General features: G+C 70.6%; 1 protein-coding gene across 1 annotated transcript in view; it reads left to right on the top strand.

The window, feature by feature from the left end:
• Positions 1-1,235, top strand: part of LOC113977382 (microtubule-actin cross-linking factor 1-like) — a 32,340-nt gene that overhangs the window by 15,362 nt on the left and 15,743 nt on the right. Inside the window, exons 17-19 of the mRNA XM_027703461.1 lie at positions 435-536; positions 622-723; positions 1,042-1,188. Coding sequence (XP_027559262.1) covers positions 435-536; positions 622-723; positions 1,042-1,188 — 351 coding nt within the window. The remainder of the gene's footprint in view (positions 1-434; positions 537-621; positions 724-1,041; positions 1,189-1,235) is intronic.

Below are 1,235 nucleotides of genomic sequence, written 5' to 3'. Positions count from 1 at the left end.
CCCCATGCCCTGTCCCCCATGGCACCGCTGACCCCATGCCCTGTCCCCCCGTGCCCCGTCCCCACCATGGCACTGCTGACCCCATGCCCTGTCCCCCCTGTGGCACTACTGACTCTGTGCCCAGTCCCCCCATGCCCTGTCCCCCCCTTTGGCACCGCTGACTGTGTGCTCTGTCCCCCCATGCCCTGTTCCCTCCATGGCACTGCTGACCCCGTGCCCTGTCCCCCCATGCCCTGTCCCCCCGTGGCACTGCTGACTGTGTGCCCTGTCCCCCCGTGCCCTGTCCCCCCCATGGCACTGCTGACCCCACACCCTGTCCCCCCATGGCACTGCTGACCCCACGCCCTGTCCCCCCATGGCACCGCTGACCCCATGCCCTGTCCCCCCGTGCCCTGTCCCCCCCGTGGCACCGCTGACCCCACTCCCGGCCGCAGCTCTACTCCTCCTGGCACAGCCTGAGCCGGGTCTGGATGGAGCGGAACGGGCGCCTCGAGGAGCAGCTCCAGGCCGCCCTCAGCTACCAGGACACGATGCAGGTGGGTGCAGGGGGCCCGAGGGGGGCTGTGAGGCCACCATGGGACCCCTCAATCCTGATCTCCCCCCGTGTCCCCCCGTCCCCAGCGGCTGCTGGAGTGGCTGGACACGGCCGAGCTGCGCATCGCCGAGGAGTTCCTGGTCGGAGGGGACCTGGACATGGTGCAGCAGCAGCTGGCAGAGCTCAAGGTGCCCTGATGTGCCACGTCGTGCTGAGCCATCCTGTGCCACTGGATGGGGCAGACGGGGGGCGAGGGGGCAAGGAGGTGCTCTAGACAGCACTGGAATGGAGGGGGTGGCATTTTGGACGGTGCTGGTGACCCCATGGTGGGTTCTGGGCGGTCGAGTCACGCCCTCTACAAGGTCCCTGGGCAAGTTGGGTGTCGGCTCCCTGTGCCCAGGTGCCCGTGCCGTGCCACGCGGTGCCACGCGGTGCCTGGCGACGGGCAGACCCCATCCCGGGGTATTGGGGCCGGGGTCACCCAGCCGGCGCTGCCCCCCCCCCAGGAGTTCAAGCGGGAGCTGTACCAGTGCAAGGTGGACGTGGAGAGCCTGCGGCACCAGGGGGGCGCGGGGCAGGGGGAACCCCCGGCTGCGCTCAGCGACTTCCGACAGCGCTGGGACCACCTGGAGGAGGAGATCGTCAGCAGACAGGTGGGGGGGGCACGGGGCAGGGGGTGACAGGAGGGGGCTGGGGGGGG

Source organism: Neopelma chrysocephalum, unplaced genomic scaffold (assembly GCF_003984885.1).
Source record: "Neopelma chrysocephalum unplaced genomic scaffold, ASM398488v2 Primary Assembly neopelma1_228, whole genome shotgun sequence".
In the NCBI taxonomy this organism is placed as follows: Eukaryota; Metazoa; Chordata; class Aves; order Passeriformes; family Pipridae; genus Neopelma; species Neopelma chrysocephalum.
Note: the sequence above shows the minus strand (reverse complement) of the source record. Positions and strands in the feature narration are given on the sequence as shown.